The following is a 21929-nucleotide window of genomic DNA, read 5'->3' on the forward strand; positions in this document are numbered from 1 at the left end:
TGCCTACGTGAAATGATTAACATTTGCCTAATTGTAGCATTTGAGAGGTACAAGGAATTTTGGTTAGAATGTTTTAGTACTGACTGACTTTGTATTAGCATAGATGGCAATGGTGGTATGGCAAGAGGTCTGTACCCTAGGGTGAGATGGGAAGTTAATCAGGGGCTTTGCATTAAGCTGTTACCCATTTTGAAATCAAATTTCTAAAGCCAAGTACTGTGCATAGCTGCTACTTTCTTGTGTGATTAGCACGAGTAACTAAGGAAAAATGTCCATGCCATTTGACTCTTGCTGAGAGTGTGCTTGTATGGATGTAAGATGAGAACAGAATTTGTTTATCTATGATGCCTCTTGTAGTTGAAAAGCTTCATTGGTTTCTGTCATCACTGTCCTTGCATCAACATGTAGCAATCAATTGAGTGGAATGTGTGTGTACTGATCAACTATGGTATTGTATACTGTACCTAAAGCTGTCATTTGGAAATGTAGGAGGAAAGATTTCAGCTTTTCTTAATGAATTCAAAAATAATCTGACAATTCATAAATGATTTACTAGGTAAGTATATACATTGTTCATTCCTGCAAGGAAGTGATTTAGTGATCACCATTATTTGGCTTTTTTGTTTGTTAAAAGTACCTTTAGCTATAAATTGCAGATAAACCTCTAGTCACGTCAAATAAACTGTTAAACAGTATCATGTGGGTAGAAATATGTCTGAAGAATAGCAGTTTTCAAATACTTGGTTTGAAATTCAGCATTTGACAACCACAGTCTAGCTTCACTTAGAATCATAAAGTTAAGTTCAATAGTTATCGCAAAAGTTTCATGATATTTAAATTTTAAATGACCTTTTATCATTGACTGGCTTTCTATTTGAACAAATCTTATTTTAAGATTCACTTTTGCAGATGATCTGATACCTTTTGTGCTTTGATTTTATTTTATAAGATTTGCAATTTGTTTTATACCCTGACCATTGTAGCAAGGCACTGTTTTCTGTGGAAATATCTAATAAAATGACAGTGGAAAACTGATTCATGCTGATGAAAAATTCATGAAAACCTGAACCATACATCCCTCCAAGGAGCTACCAAGTCACTGCAAGTTGTAATTTTCCATTAGGATTCACTTTCACTCAATCAAGCTGTGATTCATGTGGATTGTAATGAAATAGATAGGTGTTACACTGCAGAAGCTATTTTGTACTGTGATTGCTATCAAAAGGATGACTATCTGTCAAAAATATCTACTCTTATAACAGCATGTTTCTTTGGGGAAAAAAAAGTATGTTGACATTAGCTAGCTGCTGATAACATGAGCAGCAAAAGTGAGCTGATAATGTCCACTACAAAATCTTGGCATTAGGTTGAACTGATATATGCAAAAGCTTTGGGAATATTTTGAGTTGGGATATGGAAGTTACTGACTTTCAGTATTTTCTGTTGTCCATGTTGTTTGGGGAGAATTACTGGTATATCCATAATAGGCTGTATGTTTTTTTTTTAACCAATTTATAGAAAATACTGGATTCCAGTTGCTCTTTTGCATCTCCCTATATATATATTCAATATATATTATTGGATATACCAGTTTTCTCCCCAAACATGGACATCAGAAAATACTGAAAGTCAGTAACTTCCATATATGTATGTGTGTATATGTATATAATCACTGCTTTTTAATGTGTGCCTTTGTTAATGAGTTAGACATAGGTGTGCAGGTAAAATATCCAAATTTTCAGAGCATGTAAAGCTTAAAAATGTGGGAAATAGTGAGGAGGACAGTGGCAGACTGCAAGAAGGCTTTGGCTAGTCGAATGTGCAGACAATTAGCTGGTGAAATTTAATGTATTCCTTCTGCCAAAATGGGGAGGATATTACTTGTGCATAAATCATTGAAGATAGAAGGGTATGTTGAGATAGTGTTCAGCAGAGCATGTTGGATCCTGGGATTAACAAGTAAAGACATTGAGTCATTGTCTTCATAGGCATCCCTCAGGGTTAAGGATATCTTGTTTCCAGTCGAGTTCTATGGGTTTTAAGGTGAATGATGAGGCTAATTTGGAACCCACAGACTCTGCCACAGGTGGAGTAGGTGGTTGGGTTTCAGGGAAGTCATTTTGAACCTGTACAAAACATTGATTAGGCCACAGCTGGAGCACTGTGGTCACCACAATTTTTAGGAAGGATTGAAGACCATAGACGAGAGCAGAAACCATTTATTACAATGGTACAAGGGATAAGAGAATTCAGCTATAACCTAATGGGAGAAGCTGAGATCACTTTTTTAAAGAGTAAAGAAGATCAAGCAGAAATCTGACAGATGTGTGTAAGATTATGGAGATGCAAGAGACTGCAGCTGCTGGAATCTGGAGCAAAAAACAAATGCTAGGAGAACTCAGCGGGTCAAACAGCATCTGTAACAGTCGATATTTTGGGTGAAGACCCTGTATCAGGTCCTATTTGCTGCTTTCACTGATGCTCCTTGACCTGATGAGTTCTTCCAGTGATTTTTTTTTGTGCAAGTTTATGATTGGTTTAAATGGGATAAGTTCAGGAAAGCTGTTGTCATTAGTGGATGGCTCAAGAGGACCAGGCACACAGGTTTAGAATTTGGGCAAAGAATACAGATGGATATGAATAACAACTTTTATAACTTGGTTATTAAGAATTAGAATTTGCTACTTGTAGGAGTAGTAGATAGAGCAAAAATAAGAGCCTTCAAATGGGAATTGGATAGGCTTTGGTTGTTGGAAGACCCCTGTAAATTATTAAATGCCTATCCAGTTCCCTTTTGAAGGCACTGATTGATACTGTTTTCACCATCAGATTTCAGACAATTACAGACAACAAATTTTAGATCTTAATGACAGAGTTAAAAAGTTATACGATTGCCCTCCTAGGAGCCATCATTATCGCGATGAACTGAATGGTCTCTTCCTGAGCCATATTAATTCTACGATTTTGTTCCAAAATATAATGTTTATTATTTATTGCAAGAATTTTTTAGGGGGCCATAGTCTTGGTCACCTTTTCAAATTCCATATCACTTTAAAAACATCAATTAAATCTCTTAATGGATTTCCTTGCTCCAGTGAAAATTATCCCAGAATCTCCTCTCCCCTTAATTATAGTTTCTTTCCTGCCATCATATTAGTAAGCTAAACACTCTGAATTTAGCACTTTTATGTAAAAGATGCTCAAAACTATTTACAGTATTCTAACCACATTTTTTTTTCACCATAGCTTTTCTCTGCATTAGCACGGCCAACCCTGCATTTCACAACTTTTACACTGCTTTCTTTTCTACCATTAACTCCCCCTATTAACCCATCAACTGGAGGACCTCTACAGTTTATCCTCATGGTAACCTGGCCCTTATCCTTTTCGCAAATATTCCCTTTGTCCTATCCATCCTTTCCCACCTTCTCTGCAATTTAAAAAATGACTAGTTTTCTCAGTTTTCCACTTTTGATGAAGGGTCTTGGACAAAACATTAATTCTTTTTATTCTTCCACAGATGTTGCCTGACCTGCTGAGTGTATCCAGCGTTTCTTGTTTTTATATCAGAATCAGATTTATTATCACTGACCTATGATGGGAAATTTGTTGTTTTGCAGCAGCTTTACAGTGCCAATACGTAAAATTACTATAAATTACAAAAATAAATAAATAGTGCAAAAAAAAGGAATGACAAGGTAGTGTTCATGGATTTGGAAATCTGATGGCAGAGAGGAAGAAGCTGTTCCTGAATTGTGTGCGAGTCTTCAGGCAGGAGTGTGGGTCTACTTCCTCCCCAATGGTAGTAATAAGAAGGGGGCATGTCCTGGATGGTGAGGGTCCTTAGTGCATTCTTGCGGCATCACCTCTTGAAGATGTCCTCGATGGTGGAGAGGGTTGTGCCCTTGATGAAGCTGGCTGAGTCTACAACCCTCTGTAACCTGTTGCAATCCTGTGGATTGGAGCCTCCTTACCAGGCTTATGATGCAACTAGTCAGAATGCTCTCCACTGTACATCTATAGAAATTTGTAAGAGTCTTTGGTGACATACTGAATGTTCTCAAACTCGTAACGAAGTAGCAAAGAATGTGCTGGAGGAACTCAGTGGATCACGCGGCATCTGTGCGAGAAAAGAAATTGTCGATGTTCAGGTCGAAACCCTGCATCAGGACGGAGAGAAGAGAGGCGAGATGGCCAGTATAAAGAGAAGGGGAGTGGTGAGACAGGATTTCGAGGCAATTGGTGGATTGAGGAGGGGTGTAAGATGCCAGGCAGGTTGTGCCAGGTAGGGGAGATGACCAGGGGTGAAGTTGGAAGACTGTGGCAGGTGAATGATAGATGGAGGCAGACAAAAACAGGGGGGGGGGGGGGGGGGAAATAAAAAACAGATGGAGCAAGCTGGGGGGGAGGGGAGCGTGAAGATAGGAGACAGCTGCTGGAGGGAGATAAGCAGGAACACAAAGCGCTACCAGAGCTGGATTCAGATAAGTAAAGGGGGTGAGAATGGGAATCATTAGGGGAAAGGTGAACAGCTGTTGGAACCAGATGGGGCATTGTGGGGGGTGGGGGGGGGTGTAAACCGTGTGAAGTGGGTGGATGGAGCCAGGAGGGGGAATGGGATGAAGATGAGTGAAGGGGGGCTGGGGGATGGTGGAAGGGGGGCTGGGGGATGGTGGAAAGGGGGACAAAAAAAAGGTGAGGACTGGAGAATCAGAAGGGGGTGGGTGGGGGGAAGAGGGGGAGAAAAAGGAAAAAGGGGGTTACCTAAAATTGGAAAACTCAATATTCGTGCCATTGGGTTGTAGACTACCCAAGCGGAATATAAGGTGTTGCTCCTTCAGTTGGCGTTGGGCTTCATCCTGGTAGTAGAGAAGGCCTGGGATGGACTGGTCAGTGTGGGAAGGGAAAGGGGAGTTGAAATGGTCTGCAACTGGGAGCTCAGGATGGCCACTGCAAACGGTTGCCGAGTCCGCGCTTGGTCTCGTCGACATAGAGGAGGCCACATTGGGAGCACCAAATGTGATAGATGAGGTTGGAGGAGATGCATGTGAACCTTTGCCTCTCCTGGATGGACTGTTTAGATCCCTGGATGGTGGTGAGGGAGGAGGTGCAAGGACAAGTGTTAAATCTACTGTGAGGGCAGGGATTGGTGTGGAGAGATGAGTGGATCCCTTTTCCATTCCCATTCCCACAATGACCTGTCCATCCTTGGCCTTCACAACTGCCAGGATGAAGCCCAACGCAAGCTGGAGGAACCCTTATAAAACAGAAGGAACACTAACAACTGAATTTCCCCCTTCAAGTTGCACACAATCCTGACCTGGATGTTATTCCTTCATTGTCGCTGGGTCAAATCCTGGCGCTCCCTTCTACAGTGGAAGCACCTCAAGGCTGTTCAAGGCATATATGGCCTTGCATTGCTTTTGTGGATCTGTATTCAATGGTTCTAGCTGTATATTTCAGGAGTTGAATTGCTTTTGATTTGATATTTCCTCCCCAACACATCTATTGCTGAAAGCTTATCTAAAACTCTTTTTACCAATTTAGTCTCATTTGTTGAGTACTCATGATAGACACTTTAATGACTGATGTCCATTTTATCAGTTTATATAAATTTTAAATTGTCATTTGTCCTCCCAATTATATGACTGACTTGTGTCCTTCAGTAAATTGTTAGCTCGATTATCTACTTGTACTCCTCTCACTATTAATGTCATCAAATTTTACTCACTTAGATTGATTTTCCATGGCTAGGTCAGCAGATGGTTTGTGCCCATCTAGACTGCATTGTTTAATTTACAGAGCAACCACCTACTCCCAGGAATAACTACTGTACATAATCCACCTCACTAAACCTATTATACTCTCAGACCACCTCACTTAAATGTCTGTGATAATATCCTATTGTATTATGTCTAAGTTTTCAAGTGTAATCTGCAGGTAATGTGAGAAATATTACTTTATCTTGAATGGGACTTTTCACTTTCAAATGCTCACAGAAATGCAGTACACTACTCGCATTTTTTTTATTTTAGAGTTCTAGAATCTATAATCCACTTTGCATTGTACCTAAGTAATAGAAAATATTTTGCAGTACAGTGTTATTTTTAATGTTTCAATGGCTGAGATATTAACAACAGTGCATGAAGGTTAATATTAGCACAAAATTACACTGTTCTGATAGTCTTGGAAATAATTCCTCTGGTTAGTAAAAATATTAATTGTCTGAAGCTTTGAAATATCAATTAGTTATTTTGTTCTGTTATTCTCTTTAGCCAACAAGCCCCAAATTTGGAAAAGCTGACTCCTACGAAAAATTGGAAAAACTCGGTGAAGGGTCCTATGCAACGGTATATAAAGGAAAGAGCAAGTGAGTGTTCTGGCATCATTTCATTGTTTGCTTAGATAATATCATGACCTTACCTTTTTAAAAATCTAATTTGGCCTAATAATTTTAATTTATTAAGACAACCAGCAAATCATGGGTGAAAAATAACAAGAACAAACACATTTCTGTTTTTTTGAGGATGTTGGTTTTGAGATATTGACTGTAACTGCTTTTAAATGTAAATGCGCATCAAAAGTAGTAATAAATTTCAATGAATTGTAAAGCCAGGGTCTGGAAGTACATAGTTGACACGTAACCACATTAGAAACATGAAATGAGTAAATTGGTTAAACTAAAACAGAAATGGAAATCTTAGAAGTCTGAAACGATCATAAAATTTATCAAGGTACAAAACAGAAGCATTCTTTCAAAAATATGTCTCCACTTAGTGTTTTTTTTCCTATATAATTGCCATGGTTTTATCTATCCTTGTAGCTATGGTCATAAAAGTTAACTATGAATAAGTAAGACCAATGATTTTGATTTTTGTTACTGTGCCAATGTGAATAAAATAGCATGTCTTTTGATTTGTCCCAGTGTAAAATGTCCAAACAAGTAAAATACTGTAGAAGCTCCAACTCAGAGATCAACGAAGTGTCATAATTGCTACAGTTAATGGCACTTCAATGATTAGCTTTTGGGAGCTGAAATATTCCTCCTGGAGAAAAGGTTGAGGTGTTATATTGTACAATTCAATGGAGAATTTTGTGATGAGTATATAATGTAGCAAGCTGTAAATATGCACTTTACCCCTCAGGTTTTGAATGCTGAAATACATAATGGTGACAAAAGTAAAGGTGATTAATTCTTGGGTCTTTCCATATAGAATTTAAATAAAATGCAAATGGAGCAGAATTAATTTGTGGATATTGTAAATGTATTTTGGAAAGGAATCTGATCAAAACGTACAAATGCTCAAAAACATGGGAAAATTATAAAATAGAGGATTAAAATAAAAAAAATGTAAAATTAAGCTCAGACATTTAAATAGTTGATGAAGTTTAACTACTGACGTTTACCTTAATCCTTTGGAACTGTGTTCCTCTTGAAATTGATGGTAAAAAAAACTTACTGGGTCAGGTCTAATCTTGGCAAAGAATCTTTGATGGGTTCCCCAAAGTAAGTGCTGGAGACTTGCTGCAACTTTGTGTTGGAGCTGGTTTGGGGAATCGCTAGTGAACGGTTGCTAACAATTTTAGGATTTGCACATTTGCAGTTTGCATGTATGGAAAACCTGAACTTGCTGGCACATGGAGAAATGCCCTTAAAATCCATGCTCTATAATTCAAATGGGAAAAGATTCCTTAAATTTTTTTATAACTTGCTTCCACATATATTTAAATGTTTCCCTATTTACACAATTTCTTCTCACCATACATCCTCTGAGTATACCTAGGAGCAGGATTAGGCCATTCAGCCCATCGAGTCTGCTCCACCATTCAATCATGGCTGATTTATTTTTCACTCTCATGTAGTCACGTGTGCATCCACTCTCTTTGTGTTGAGACAACTCAGTGACTGACATGGCTGTAGTTGTCTCGACACTTCAGGATTGTTTTCCTACCCTTTCGTTTTGTCCCTGTCATTCCATACCTTTAAGATGCACTTTTAATCCCATCCCTTTGATTTCTTCAGACACTCCTATTGACATATATCTCTTTCATCTATGTTTGTGAAAACTAATGGGATAGTTTTCTATGCTGAAGGAACTATATAAATGAAATTTATTGTAAGACAAGAAACTTTATATCAGTAAATTCATATTTATAAAGTAAAAACCGCATTCTGTGATACTCCTATTTAGCGCACATTAATTTTCTCTCATACTGCTATGTTTGATTATATTTTTGTTAAATACACTTAATCAATCTCCCAATCACATCATGTATTTAATGATGACTCATCCTTGGAATTGCCAGTCAAATTTATGGAGTGACTTGAAGCCAGCTGGAAATGGTCGTTATCATGTTTCACACCAGAAAAACAATTTTCAGTTACGCGATACTGAAGAAAATTGTTATGTGATAGAACTTTTAGGCATTAGTATTCTCACGTGCTTTATCTGGGTGGCTCGTTTTCATTTGCATGTTTGTAGAATTTACTTAGCTCGGAATTATTGAAATTACTAGTAACCCTGAAGTCCAGATCAGCTACTCTGCAGTCTGGGGATTCAATCTTTATTGTTCAGCTTCAAACTTGGATTATCAGATGAGCCATCGGGGGAAGGAATTATTTTTATTTACAGTGGTTTCAGTTTTATTTATACTGTCGTCTCAGTGACCATCTATCTGGTGGAACTACCCTTGGTTGTAAGAATAATAGATTAGCAAAGTGTGTAAACAACTGGTTCTCTGAACTCTAATTGCTGTTTTCAGCTAAGAGATGGACTTGGAGGTAGAGGAAAACAGATACTTGTCCCATGTTGTTATCTCTGGGATAACTAGCAGAGTTGAATGGTAATCATCCTGAAGCAACATATCTGTGGTAATGATATAAATTGCATCTACTCTCTTAATCTTATTCGGAAGTTTGTTACCTTATCAATGGTCAGAAAATTATGGGTTGTTGTAGCCTTAAACAAAAAATCACTACAGTGAAAATCAGCGAGGTAGTTATGTTATTTCTGTAATGTTTTAAAAGTATTTTTGACCTACAATTTTGCTTCTGAGCTTTTCAATAGGAGATGAAAGCCAGAAATTACAATAACTGGAGAGATTAAAACCCCCTCATCTGATGAGTACACTACCTTATGCCTGTCTGAATTAAATTTCACCTGCCACCGCTCTGCCCACCTTTCCAGCTGATCTATGTCCTGCTGTATCCTTAAACAATCTTCTTTGCTACTGACCATTCTATTAATTTTCATGACATCTGCAAACTTACTCATCAGGCCACTTACATTCTCATTGAAGTCGGTATATATAAATTGCAAACAAGAAAGGCTCCAGCACAGATCTCTGTTGTACTTCATTGAGTAAAATCTGGCACCTTTATTCAAGAAGGTCAAAGGGATAGGACAGGTATTTACGTGAAAGTGAGTGTAATGTCAGTGGTAGGGATGTTATTTGGAAAAATGATGAGGCAGGAATGATCTGCACTTGGAAAGGCAAGGACTAATCAAAGACATTCAGCATAGCTTTTAGAGGGAGATTCTGTCTGATCAATTGATTGAATTCTTCAAAGAGATAACAAGATATATTGATGAGACAGTGCAGTTGATGCAGTCTGCAAAGACCTCAGTAAGTCCTTTGGCAAGGTCCTACATTGGAGATTGTTAGAGCCCATTGGATCCAAGGCAAAATTATCTTGGTATTAGGAGGCAGAGGGTTTGGCTGGGAGTTTGATTTTGTGATTGGAAGTGGTGTATCATATGGATCATTGCTAGAACCTTACCCTTGGATTATAACAACTTGGCTATGAAGACACAAGTGATTCTGCAGATGCTGGAATCTGGAGCAACACACACAATGCTGGAGGAACTCAGCAGGTCAGGCAGCATCTATGGAGGGAAATAAACAGTCGACGTTTTGGGTTGAGGCCCTTCATCATGGTGGAAGGTTGTTTCTTGGACTGGAAGCCCGTGACTAGTGGTGTGCCTTGGGTCAGTGCTGGGCCCATTGTTGTCATCTATATCAACGATTTGGATAAGAATGTACAAGGCATGGTCAGTCCTGACCTGCTGAGTTCCTCCAGCATTTTGTGTATGTTGAACTTGGATATGAATATCAGAGATATGATAAGTGAGTTTTCAGATGACACAAAATTTGGTGGTTTTGTTGATAGGAGGATATTCTTAGGCTACAGGATGACATTGACAAGTTGGTAAAATGGGCATAGCAATGGCAGACGGAATTTAATCCTGCTAAACAGGATTTCTTTTGTAAAGTTGAGATCCTCCACCATGAGCATTAAGAAAATACAAAGTATTTAGATATTTTAAAAAAAACTAAAATGTTTTGTTTAGCAAAATATAGAGGACCCTACTAGAGAGAGGGCAAAGCTTGAGCTACTTGGGTAATAGGGCAGGGCAAGTGACCGAGGTGACAGTGGGGGAGCACTTTGGGAACCGTGACCATTGTTCTATTAGATTTTAAATAGTTATGGAAAGGGAAAGAACTGGTCTACAGGTTCAAGTTCTAAACTGAGGTGTCGAATGTTGACAGTATGAGAGAGGAGCTTCCAAAAGTTGATTGGAGTAGGTTGTTTGCGGGCAAAGGGACCACAGGCAAGTGGGAGGGTTTTAAAGGTGAGATAGTGAGAGCTCAAGGTCTGCATATTCCTGTTAGAGTGAAGTGCAAGGCTAGTAGGTGTAGGGAACCCTAGCTGATGAGGGATATTGAGGCCCTGGTCTAGAAAAAGGAGGAGGCATGGGTCAGGTACAGGCAGCTGAGATAAAGCGAATACCTGGAGGAGTATAAGGGATGCAGAAGTGAACTCAAGAAGTGTTCTCCTGTTTTTCCTGTGGAGAAAGATATGAAGACTTTGGAATTAGGAAAAGTAAATGGGGAGGTCTTGGGGATAGTCCACATTACAGTCGAAGGTGCCAGATGTCTTAAAAGGTATGAAGGTAGATAAATCTCCAGAGCCTGGCCAGATATATCCAAGAACACTGTAGGAGGCTCGAGAAGAAATTGCAGGAGCCCTGGCTGAGATATTTGCATCATTATTAGCCATGGGTGAGGTGCTGGTAGACTGGAGGATAGCAAATGTTATGTCTTTTCTTAAGGGTGGCAAAGAAAAACCTAGGAACTATAGGCCAGTAAGTCTAACATCTGTGGTTGGTAAGTTACTGGAGAGGATTCTGGGGGATAAGATGTTTGTGCATCTAGAAAGTCGGGATGATTAGTGGTAGTCAGCATAGCTTTGTGCATGGGAGATCATGTCTTATGAACTTGAGTTTTTTTTAATGAAGTGACCAAGAAAGTTGATGAGGGCAGGGCAGTAGACGTGGTTTATATGGACTTCAGTAAGGCCTTTTTTAAGGTTCCACATGGTAGGCTGCTCTGGAAGGTGAGATGGCATGGAATCCAGGGAGAGCTGGCTAATTGGATACACAATTGGCTTGATGGTAGAAAGCAAAGGGTGATGGTGGAAGGTTGTTTCTCGGACTGGAGGCCCGTGACTAGTGGTGTGTCTTGGGTCGGTGCTGAGCCCATTGTTTGTCATCTACGTTGACGAGTTTAATAAGAATGTACAAGGCATGTTCAGTAAGTTTGCAGATGACATGAAAATAGGTGGTATAGTGGATAATGAAGGAGGTTATCAAAAACTACAGTGGGATCTTGATCAGTTGAGTAAGCAGGCAGAGGAATGGCAAATGGAGTTTAATTCGGATAAGTGCGAGGTGCTGCATTTTGGAAAGTCAAATCCAGATAGGACTTTCACAGTGAATGGCAGGGCCTTGGAGAGTGTTGTAGAACAGGGGGACCTTGGAGTACATGGTTCACTGGAAGTGGAATCGTAGGTAGACAGGGTGGTGAGGGAGGCTTTTGGCATGCTGGCCTTCATAAGTCATGGCATTGAGTATAAAAGTTGGGAGGTCATGGTGCAGTTTTACAGGATGCTGGTAAGGCTGCACTTGGAATATTGTGTTCCGTTTTGGTCGCCCTGCTATAGGAAAGATGTTATTAAACTGGAAAGAGTGCAGAAAGGTTTACAAGGATGCTGCCAAGACTTGAAATACTGAGTTATACAGGGAGGTTGGACAGGATAGGACTTTATTCCTTAGAGTGTAGGAGATTGAGAGGTTATCTTGTAGAGGTGTATAAAATCATGAAGGACATAGACAAGGTAAATGCACCCAGTCTTTTTCCCAGGGCTGGAGAATCAAGAACTAGAAGGCATAATTTAAGGTGAGAGGGGAAAGATTTAAGAGGAACTTGAGGGGCAACTTTTTTTTACACAAAGGGTGGTATCTATGTGGAATCAGCTGCCAGAAGAAGTGGTTGAGGCAGGTACAATAACAACTTTTAAAAGACAGTTGGACAGGTACATAGATTGGAAAAGTTTAGAAGGCTATGGGCCAAACACTGCCAAATGGGACTAGCTTGGATGGGGCATCTTGGTCGGCATGGACTAGTTGGGCCGAAGAGCCTGTTTTTGTGCTGCATGACTGACTAATAATCCTCTCGTTAAAGGCATTTGTTTTTTTTCTGCATGACTAATTGTACTTTCTTCTTTTCAAAACAGGGTGAATGGGAAATTGGTAGCTCTGAAGGTTATCAGACTGCAGGAGGAGGAAGGAACCCCTTTCACAGCAATCAGAGAAGGTACAATTTTACTGTTAAACATTATTTTTCTGGGGGAGAAAGTGCATAAAAAGCCAGACAAGCTAATTACATACTTGTGTGCTGTTTAGTTCGGCAATTAAAGTATATACAGACTCATCTGTTATGGAAGTTGAAAGATAAGAGAAGTGATTACAGTCATTTAAAAAAAAATCAGCAATTAGAATACTTTAGGTTGTAATGAGTGTGCAATTAACTTAAAAAGCTAGGTTCTGTTCCTGATGATGCATGGGCCTGGAATATGGTGAGAAACAAATTTAAGTAATCCAAATAGAGGATATTGAATATGACAATTAATATAGCATTTTAAAATTTATATCTTTTCTCTTCCTCAATCTTTGTCTCGTCCCTAGTAGAAAGGCATGGCTTCACTCCAACATTCAAATGGCTCAACAAGCAGGGACCCTCTGTGTCTCTGCAGGTGTGGGCTGCTATGAAATGACCTTGCCACATAATTTAGAATGGGGTCAACATCCTCTTTTTTCTAGCAAATGGATAGAGTTCCTGCACTAGTGTACTTCCAGCAGTGGAGCAGGTACATCGTAATTATTTGACCCTGGTTTCGGAATCCCAGTGCTAACTGGTCAAGTAGGACAGGCGATGTAATTGAAAGCAGAAATGTTGGAATGACGAAGTGAGCATGAGAGAAACAGGAATGGCAACAGTGACAGAAGGCATTTAATGTAGATAAATGTAAAATATGGCATATAGGAAGAAAAGTGGGTAAGTACTTAACAGTAGGGGTTGAAATGACTCTCAATAGATCTTGAAGAAGTCTGAAGGTTTTGGTAGGTTCAATGCTCTGCAGTCCAATCTCTCTGTTCCATTTTGCTGTTCAATAAAAGTGATCAGGTTACACTGAGGAAGCAACTTGTGCTTCTTTGAACAAAAGCAAACCAAATTACATCCATAGCATTATGTTTCTCGGTGTACATGCACCCATCTACATCAATGGTCAAGAGGGTTGAGAGCTTCAAGTTCCTGGGAGTGAACATCACCAACAGCCTGTCCTGGTCAAATCACGTAGATACCACAGCCAAGAAAGCTCACCAGCGCCTCTACTTCCTCAGGAGGCTAAAAAAAATTTGGTTTGTCCCCTTTGACTCTCACCAACTTTTACCAATGCACCATAGAAAGCATCCTATCTGAATGTATTACGGCTTGGTACAGCAGCTGCTCTGCCCAGGACCGCAAGAAGCCGCAGAGAGTTGTGGACACAGCCCAGCGCATCACGGACACCAGCCTCCCCTCCTTGGACTCTGTCTTTACCTCTCGTTGTCTTGATGTAGCAGCCAGCATAATCAAAGACCCCACCCACCCGGGACATTCTCTCTTCTCTCCTCTTCCATCAGGTAGAAGATACAGGAGCCTGAGGGCAGGTACCACCAGACTTAAGGACAGCTTCTACCCCACTGTGATAAGACTATTGAACGGTTCCCTTATACAATGAAATGGACTATCTCACGTCACTTGTTGTGACCTTGCACCTTATTGCACTGCACTTTCTCTGTAGCTGTGACACTTTACTCTGTACTGTTATTGTTTTTAACTGTACTACATCAATGCACTTTGTACTAACTCAATGTAACTGCACTGTGTAATGAATTGACCTGTACGATCGGTTTGTAAGACAAGCTTTTCACTGTACCTCAGTACAAGTGACAATAATAAACCAATACCAATACTAATGTTTTTAAGTGCTTTGCACCTCATAGGCAACATCTGGAGTTGCTATTGGCTCTGCAGCACCTGTGGTTTTACCTCACACTTTATGTCATGAGTTTATTTTTACTTATTTGACTGGCCACTAAAATGTCAGGATATTTAAGAGAATGTCAACAGAAATTCAAAGAAATAACCAAGGTGCTTCATGCCCTGAAATTTGTGTTTTTATTGTTGTTTTTTCCATGATGGGAGAAATTGCTGCCAAAAATTGTTTGTTACAGAGATTCTCTGCTATAAGAATTAAGTGTGAAGAACTTTACACCAACACTTCTGACATCCTTATAACTACCATCTCACAATCACCATCTAATTGCCTTGATGCAGACCAATGTCAGGTGTCTTGCTTGCTTTGACCACACAAATGATCACTAACATCAAATACAGAAAACCAAAACTTCACTTTATCAACACCTTCAAATTTAAATAGCAGTTAACTGGAATGGTTAAGAATAGCCTGTGCAACTCCTTGTTATTCCATTGGGATTTTTGTCCTGTATTGGAGGTAATGAAGCATTGCAAAACATTAAAAGCAAAATATTAATTAACAGGTGCAAATTTGGTGAAAACAGTTCAAAGAAGAATAGAAACTGGAAAATTGATGTATGATGTAGAGTGGATCTTTCTTTTCTTGGCTTTCAGCATGTCCACTGATATTAACAAATCGGTGCTTTGTATTGTTTGTTTATTTCACAGCATTTTCAAAGAAAACTTATTCAATAGTATTTTAAACAAAAAAATCAAATTAAGAAGACATAATCTTAACAGATTAATATAAGGCATGTTTTGTGGGGGCTTAAGGAAAAGATACGATATATAAAGGAGAAAGGTACAGTTATGAGTTGGTATTGATCCAGAAGGCCTGAAAGCACATGAGTGTACCAGTGGTTTGACCAAATAGACAAACATCACATTGATATGATACATAGCTTTGCGAAGGTATTGCATATGACTGACTCTGTTCTTTTGGATATAAAGTTATTGACTGTTGATTTAATGGTGTATATCAATTATTGAGGTTTCCACTCCATGTATTGTTAATCTCGAATGTCCGAAAAGTTCTGCTAGCTGAATATGTATCCCACAGTCCATCCCATAATTCTTTCATATGCAGTCAATATGCTCATGTCACTTTAGAAGGTAGCCAGCAACCTTAATATCAACAATAAACTTGATATCATGCTTAAAAAAAACACTGCATTACACAATTTCAGTTTGAGGCTGGAGATGTGGGTATGGGAGATTTTAATCTTGCTCTCTGTTAGATGACTCATAAGGGTATTTTGTGCAGTTATTTTGCTGCACCAGCAACTGATAGAATGTGTGCTGACTTCTGGAAAGGAATGAAAATCCAAATAACATCACAACCTTGGTGCTCTTTCATGGGGTCCTTAATTCTTTCATTCATTAATATCTGAGAATACTTTGCACGGTGTTTGCTTATTTCTGATTCACCAAGAGCTTGACTTTGCTAACGCTATCTGAAAGAAAACCTCATCTATTCTGTTCAGTTGTCCAACAAAGCCCAGATATAATTTAGGAAGTCAAATAGGGCCAGCATGTGTGCAATAAATGGTAGGAGCTAAGGAATGTTGACGAACATATGGACAATTTTGACCATCAAAATTAATCCCATTTGCCCACACTAGGTTTGTATCCTTGACGAACAGAGGGTTCAATTCTCTATTTCCCTGTAAGTGGCAATGTAGGTAGGTAAGGTGTTAAAGAAGGAATATGGCATGCTTGCCTTCATAGGTCAGGGCATACATTATAAAACTTGATGTTATTTTGCAACATTACAAAACACTGGTTACAGTGCACTTGGAGTATTGTGTGTAGTTCTTGTTACTACACAAGTATGTGATTGTGCTAGAGAAAGTGCAGGTTCATCAGGATTGTAGGACATGAGTTATGGGGAGAGATTGGATAGGCTGGACTTGTTTTCCCTGGAGAGGAGGAGGCTGAGGGGTAATCTGATAGAAGTATGTAAAATTATGAGAAGCATAGAAGGGTAGATTGTCAGAATCTTTTTCCCATGGTAGGTTTAAAGTGAGAGGAAGGAGTTTTAAAGGGGATAGGAGGGAAAAGGTTTTTTTTGACACAGAGTGGCTGATATCTGGAACTCATTGCCAGAAGATGTGGTGAATCAGAAAGAATTACTATGTTTAAACAGGTACTTAAATCAGCAAGGTACTGTATGTAAGGATGCAAACCTAGTGTGGGCAAATGGGATTACTGTTGATGGGCAAAAAGGTCAGCATGGATGAGATGGACCAAAAGTTCTGTTTCTGTGTTTTACAACTATGCCAATTGTTGCTCTAATTAATTTATTAAAAGAAAGGCCGGGAACAGCCTGGGAGCAGATTCTTTGTGCAGAACATCTTCCATGATTTTACAAATGTCCGCCCACTGATGTTATAAATGCAAAACCTCAACTATTATAAGGTACAACCAATAGATCAAGGAAGGACATTTTCTTGTAATAGTTTGAGCTACAAATTAAAAGGGGTTGATTATACAGAGCAAAGTGCAGGAAGATTAAATGTAGACAATATCCTTGTGCTTAAACACATATTAAAATGCTAATACATAAAAAAAAATGAAAATTAAGTTCTTACTTGTACTTGCCTTTTTGCACAGGGTCAATTTAATTGGGTTTCCATTCGTATATCATCCTGGTGCAAAACTGAGGGCCTATATTCAAATCCTGCTCCACTCTTCACATGACTGCACCACCATTGGAACAAGCAGTTATTCGACATATAACAGTGACAAACTTCCCACCTGTTTTGGACTTCAGCTGCATGTGCATGAAACTCCAAGAAATCCTAAAGTTTGAACCACAGATGGCCGGTAGTTCCATATTGAACCATTGATTATTGGTCTGTCCCATTTAAACCAATTAAGCAAAAGGCACTTGTGTTACAATCAGTACTGAGCCACATTGACAAATAGCACTCAGTCACAGCAAAGGAAATATCTTTATAATAACTTGTAATATTCTTATCCTGTCTCCAGGTCCTCAGGGAAGAGGAGAATCATGGAGTAGCAACAGGCAATGCACTGTGCATTGACAGAAGTGCAGTCACTATGACTGCTGAGATATTGGAGGAGTTTATCTCAGACAGGAAGTGGGTAATAGTGCATCCTCTGTGATTTTGTTGGCAGCACTAAGAGCAGTCACATATATCACTGAAATGAGTCCATGCATACCTTTGACGTCACCATTAAATCCTTAGATAGCAATAAATCTTCCATCTTAAGTGGGTGACAGATACAAAGCATAAAACCCTCTGCATTGATAACTCATTGAGAGAAATGTTGTGCAATAGCAGTCTGCATTGATGCATCACAGATTATAATAAACTCTCTTTTTCGAGTAGGATATTAGCAATGCAAGGTGAAGAATGCTTGGGTATAGGATATGTTTCAACTTCTGGTAAATGTGATAAGCCTACACTCCCAGGTTATGTGTGTTGTAGGGCAAATGTGAAATGTTCCATTTAATCTGTCCAAATATTTTAACCCTCAGCTCCACAGGTCTGCCACAACTGGACGAAAAATTATATTTTTTTCCATTTTGTATGCTGCTACCCTTGTGGCCTCCAAGATATTGTCTATTTAGTCATGAATTATTAGTTTGAAATTATCCAAATCTATTTTTATTGAGAATTGATATAAACAAAGATAAGTTTATACCATCAGTTCAAACTTCATTCAGATTTGTGCCTAAATATTAGATGTTTATCCAGAAACTCCTCACACAAATAAATTTTAAGGCTGAGACACTTACAAATCTATAAAATGTCTCTGATCCATTTAGCTAGAATGCCACAATAGAGTCATAGTTGTACAGCATAGAAACAGACTATCTGGCCCACTGCATCTGCTATGCCCTGCTCATTCAAGATGCTTGTCAAGATGCCTCTTAAATGTTACTGTTTCTGCCTCCACCACTACCTCTGGCAGCTTATTCCAGAAACTAACAATTCTTTGTGTGGGAAAATTTACCCCTCAGATTCCCTTTAAACCTCCTCCTTCTTACCTTTGACTTATGTCCTCTCATTTTAGACACCCCTAGCATGGGGAAGCAGACACTGGCTATCTACCCTATCTATGCTTCTCATAATTTTATATTTAAAATTTCATATATGTCTATCACGTTACCTCTCAGCCTCCTTTGCTTCAGGGAAAACAGACCCAATGTGTTCAGTCCCTCCAGATAACTCAAGCCTTCCAATCCAGGTGACCTCCTTATGAATCTTTTCTTCAACCTCTCTAGCTTAATCACATACTTGTAGTGTGGTGACCAGAACTTCACACAACACTCCAGGTGCTGCCTAGCCAACATTTATTACAATGGTAACGTGACCTCCCAACTTTCACACTCAGTGCCTTGGCTGATAAAAGCAAGCATGCCATATGCCACTATCATCACCCTGTCTACCATTCACAGGTACCTCAAGGTCTCTGTTCAACAACACTCCCCAGGGCCCTGCCATTCAGTATGTATGCCCTACCCTGGTGTAACTTCCTGATAGGCAGGCATGGTAGTGTAGCGGTTAGCGTAATGCTTTACAGGGCCAGCGACTGGGGTTCAATTCCCACTGCTGTCTGTAAGGAGTTTGTATGTTCTCCCCGTGTCTGCATGGGTTTCCTCCGGGTGCTTCAGTTTCCTCCCACATTCTAAAAATGTATGGGTTAGGAAGTTGTGGGCATGCTATGTTGGTGCCGGAAGTGTGGCGACACTTGTAGACTGCCCCCCAGAATACTCTGTGCAAAAAAGATGTATTTCACTGTGTGTTTCGATGTACATGTGACTAATAAAGATATCTTATCTTTGCTTTTGTCCAAGTTAAATTCCATCTGCCATTCCTTTGCCCACTTTCCCATTTGATCTATGTCCTGTTGTAACCTTAGACAACCTTCACTGTCCACTATAGCACCAATTTTGGTATCATCTACAAACTTACTAATCATACCAGCTACGTTCTCATCCAAATCATTAATATATATGACAAATGACAGAGGACCCAGCACCAATCCTTGTGGTGCACCAATCCCTGCATCACACTACTGGTTACAGGCTTCAATCTGAAAAAGAACCCTCCACTACTACCCTCTGCCTTCTACCTCCTACCTCCAATCCAATTTTGCATCCAATTTGCTAATTCAGCCTGGAAGCCATGTGTTCTAACTTTCTGGACCAGCCTACCATGCGAGACCTTAGTCGAAGGCTTTGCTAAAATCCATGTAGACAACATCTACTGCCCTGCCCTTGTCAATCCTCTTGGTCAACTTTATTTCCCCTTGATGGAAGCTCAGTCAAGTTTGTGAGACGTGATTTCCCACACAAAGCCAAGCTGACTGTTAGTCCTTGCTTTTCCAAATGCAAATCAATTCTGTCTCTTAGAATTCCTTCCAACATCTTTCTCATCACTGACGTAAGGCTCATTGGTCTGTAGTTCCCTGGCTTATCCCTGCTGCCCTTCTTAAGTGCACATTAGTTATCCTCCGGTCTTCTGGTACCTCACCTGTGGCTAACAAAGACACAAAAACCAAGGCCCTAGCAATCTCTCCACCTGCTATCCATAACATACTGTCATTAAAACAGTTTGAACACGTCAGCTTTTTCGTCTTCTGGAGGGACTACAAAAAGAAATTGTTTAGCCAGCTAAATGCAAGAATCTGTTCCCATCTTAGAACAACAAGAATTTCATCAATGAAGGTTTAGTAAATATTTAAACAACTCTGCAGATGTCATCAACCACATTTCCAAAGCGTTAAAAGCTTCACAAAAGCTTGAGGTAATGAGACAGATCTTACAATCAGGATTCATTATTTTGGCTTCCAAGCATTAAGGTTGCTCTTTTTCTGTCGCACGCTTCCATCAAGGGGAAATAAAAACAAAGTTTTTACTCAAAATCCCAACCACTTCCCTTGTCCTTAATCAAAAATATATGTTTATGGAGGTCTATTTTGTCCAGCAAGAAGATGAACATACAAATAACTGCATCTACAATTGCTTCAGCATATCACTAGATAGAGCATTCACACAGACAAAGAATTTGATGATGAAAACAATTTTTATTCAATTTCTACAGATCTAGCTGATCTTTGCAAAATTTAATTGAATTGTTTTGTTTTCAAAGAAGCTACAAATATCTGAATGTCTCTTATGCTCAGTTGACCATAGTCTATGATCAGCAGAAGTCACAGGTTAACAGCATACTGGAAGGTTTTGAAAACAGCATGAAGTGTGCTACAGAGCTCCTGAGGGAACTGAAAGTGTAAAAACAATTTTACGTTTAGGAAACAAATGCATCATTATGGGAGCTTTACAGGTTCCTCCAGAAATGCAGCTAAAATAACATGCCACTAAGAAATGCACCTTATTAGTAAAACGATTTCTTGCCTTGTCCCTACACTAAGTTGATTGTTCTTAAATTATTCAGAAATTTTTACATAGGGTTTTTTTAAGAAGTTGATATAGTGTATATACACACACAAATGAATCAAACAGTCTCATTCTGTTCTTTTAGGCACGAAGGCAAGGAGGTGCATGTAAAATATATCATGATGGTTAGAATAAAATTTATCCTACTCTTATTTTGAAGAGTGGGAGAACTTTTATGAAGAAGAGCTCACAACCTGAGCCTTGTGTGATAGCAGCAGATATTGGGAATTTTAATTATGGTTCGGGTATATTCATTACTGCAACCTGCATGCAGGAGACATTAATTTAGAAATTATCACCCCAGTAAGTAGTGAATTCTCTAGCATTTCTTTCATTACGGTGTATTAGTGTAATGATGCCATTCAAAACTACGAAAATATTTTGTCCACGTCTTACCTCTCCACTTTGTAAACATTAGGAAGAGGTAAGCACTTTGTCCTTTGTTTATTATCTAGTTTCCTGCATTATATGGCATTTCTCACAGTGCACTGATTTTTTGGTGTAGTGTGCCAGTACAGTGTCCAACTTGGAAGCCTAGATTTTACAACTGCAATACCAATGGCAACTCATTAATCTTTATCCTTAGCATTAAAGGAGGGAAAACCAAAGCTTTAAGTTAAACTAACAAGATTTAAAGGACAGGCAGGTTCTCTCTGAGCATCTCTAAAGGTGGTGTTCTGCAAGCAATTGTATTTATTCAAATTTGAGCACTTTTCGCTGGCTCCAAGATATCTAGTGTATTTTACAAGCAATAATTTTTGTTGTATTATAGATGCATGGCACTGATAATTTTGCTCATCCAGACACAGTGAATGAACAAGCTGAAGATTTGTGTGCTGCACAAAAATATTATTACTAAATAATAGGCTAAAATGTATTTCAGGAGTTTGATTTACAGCTTTCTATCTCAAAGGCAAGAATGTGATCAACCAGCCAGAGCTAACAGGTGTATTTGCAGACCATATAGCAAAATAATATTCCATCAAAACCACAGAGTACTGAGAAAATAGGCCAACAATATGCTTCAAATGTTAAAACTGTGTACAGTTGTAAAATCAAAATTTCATGTGAACAG

The 21929-nt window shown here is 39.1% G+C and overlaps 1 protein-coding gene across 8 annotated transcripts in view; it reads left to right on the top strand.

The window, feature by feature from the left end:
• Positions 1–21929, top strand: part of cdk14 (cyclin-dependent kinase 14) — a 477589-nt gene that overhangs the window by 144964 nt on the left and 310696 nt on the right. For all 8 annotated transcript variants that reach the window (XM_052016680.1, XM_052016686.1, XM_052016679.1 and 5 more), the window contains 2 exons: positions 6276–6370; positions 12578–12657. In XM_052016680.1, coding sequence (XP_051872640.1) covers positions 6276–6370; positions 12578–12657 — 175 coding nt within the window. The remainder of the gene's footprint in view (positions 1–6275; positions 6371–12577; positions 12658–21929) is intronic.

This window comes from Pristis pectinata, chromosome 5 (assembly GCF_009764475.1).
Source record: "Pristis pectinata isolate sPriPec2 chromosome 5, sPriPec2.1.pri, whole genome shotgun sequence".
NCBI lineage: Eukaryota > Metazoa > Chordata > Chondrichthyes > Rhinopristiformes > Pristidae > Pristis > Pristis pectinata.